The sequence below is a fragment of the Cynara cardunculus genome, assembly GCF_001531365.2.
Source record: "Cynara cardunculus var. scolymus isolate 2C chromosome LG 15, CcrdV1, whole genome shotgun sequence".
Taxonomy (NCBI): Eukaryota; Viridiplantae; Streptophyta; class Magnoliopsida; order Asterales; family Asteraceae; genus Cynara; species Cynara cardunculus.
Window position 1 is genome coordinate 9,077,030 of NC_037542.1, and position 2,086 is coordinate 9,079,115.

Here is a 2,086-nt window from a genome sequence, read left to right on the forward strand (position 1 = left end):
TTAAGGTGTTCATTTAAAGAATTAGCAATAAATGCAACTTTTCTATCCTCAACCTCCATAGTAACGGTATCTTCATCTAAATCAATGATGGTTTTGGATGTTTTCATAAATGGTCTCCCTAAGACAATTTCATCATAAATTGCGGGGCTACCCGCTCCTATGTCAAGCACATAAAAATCTACAAGGAACACTAATCCGTTCACTTGAATCAAAACATCCTCTACCATYCCCTTAGGGGGTACATCATGGCCATCCGATAATTGGATAAGTGAATTGGTCACTTTCAAGGGACCGATATTCAAACAGTTAAAAATCGACAATGGCATGATGTTTATAGTCGAGCCTAAGTCTAAGATGGCCTTGTCAATGCCAAAATCGCCTATCTTACATGGAATAGAAAACTCACCTGGATCCTCGAATTTAGATGGTAGCTTTGGTTGCACGACCCTTAAGGTGTCTTCTACTTCAACAACTTTCTCTTCTTTCTCCGCAATGGCTTCTTGCTCATCATCACCATCTGCTTCTTGAACTGTTTGAGATATGTCTTCAATCTTCTCGGGAGTCRCTTCCAACTTGTACTCCTTTAGTTATCTAAACCTTTCGGGAAACGGTGGTGGGATGGCAAATTCGGGCGTCTCCTCTTCAATAACATTTCTCATTCTTGCTCTACCAGCTTTCTTCTCACTCTTCAAGGTCATCATACTCACATTCAACTTCGGAGGTGTTTCCGTTTGGGAGGGCAGCTTCCCTCGAGATTCCAATCGGCTCACAGCAGTTGCAAGCTGTGTCATTTGAGCTCCCAAATTTTGAATACTAGCCTCCGTTTTCTRTTGKAATTGAAGAGTGTTAGTGGCTAGATTTTTAACAATGTCTTCAAGGGACATACCTGAGCCACTAGAAGTAGCTTGATTTGGATTGAATGGAGCTCCTTGTTGAAACTGTTGTTGTGGCGGCCTTTGAACAAAATTCTGGAATTGAGGAGGTCTTTGGTTGCCAAAGGTATTGTYAAAATACCTTTGTTGTTGTGGCTGACCTTGGAAACCTCMTACYGCGTTCACGTCTTCGGCCGTCACAAACACATCTTCTTGAAGTTGCGGGCACGCATCGGTTGGATGGCCCGTTCCTAAACAGATACCACAAGCTTTCACCTGCTMTTTTCCTACTACAAGCTGCTTAACCATGTTAGTAAGATCAAATAAGCGACTTTCAATACTAGAAACATTGACCTCATTCGCCTTTTGTGGCTCTCTTCTCATGTCACTCCTAACACTAAARTGTTGGGAGTTTTCGGCCATAGTGCTAATTAGAGCTCTAACCTCGGTTGGGGTCTTATTAAACATGGCTCCACCACTTGCGGCATCAATCATCTTCCTATCCAAAGGAAGRAGTCCCTCATAGAAATATTGTAGAAGCAATTGGTCCGAGATCCCGTGTTGTGGGCAACTCACACAAAGATGCTTGAATCTCTCCCAATATTCATGGAGAGTCTCAACATCTCGTTGCTTAATGCTACAAATCTCTCTACGGAGGTTAGCGGCTCGGGAGGCGGGAAAGAATTTATCTAGAAATAACCTCGCCATTTGGTTCCAAGTCGTTACCGAACCGGGCGGTAACGAATAGAGCCAATCCGTAGCACGATCCTTTAAAGAGAAAGGGAATGCCTTTAACTTTATAAGGTCCTCRRAAACCTCATTGGGTTTCATGCTTAGACAGACAACATGAAATTCTTTTAAGTGCTTATTCGGGTCCTCATTCTCTAAACCATGATAAGTAGGTAGGAGATGGACCAAACCAGTCTTTAGAACAAAATTATCGTTACCTTGAGGATACCTGATGCATATAGGAACCTGAGCAACGTCTTGTGTCGCGAGCTCTCGGAAAGTCCGCTCCTCCATTTCTTCCGTCTTGACTTCCAACTCGTCTTCCTTTTTCTTTTTTAGCTTTTCTTCTTTTTCGTCGCCCGAATCGCTAGAGAGGTCAATATCTTGCTAGATATTTACTCCCGGTGACGAAGTTCCCTCGCCTAACCTCTTTCGAAGTTTGGCTTGTTTCCTAAGTCGTTTCGCGGTTCGTTCGATTTCTAAGT

General features: G+C 42.9%; 1 protein-coding gene and 1 non-coding gene across 2 annotated transcripts in view; one reads left to right on the top strand and one right to left on the bottom strand.

Annotated features, from left to right (window-relative positions):
- Positions 1 to 587: 587 nt before the first annotated feature.
- LOC112528496 overlaps positions 588 to 2,086 on the bottom strand; it is a 2,741-nt gene continuing 1,242 nt past the window's right edge. Inside the window, exon 2 of the mRNA XM_025139526.1 lies at positions 588 to 1,988. Coding sequence (XP_024995294.1) covers positions 588 to 1,988 — 1,401 coding nt within the window. The remainder of the gene's footprint in view (positions 1,989 to 2,086) is intronic.
- LOC112528856 lies at positions 1,426 to 1,532 on the top strand. Its single transcript, XR_003070874.1, has one exon. It is a non-coding gene; the product is annotated as a small nucleolar RNA R71 (small nucleolar RNA).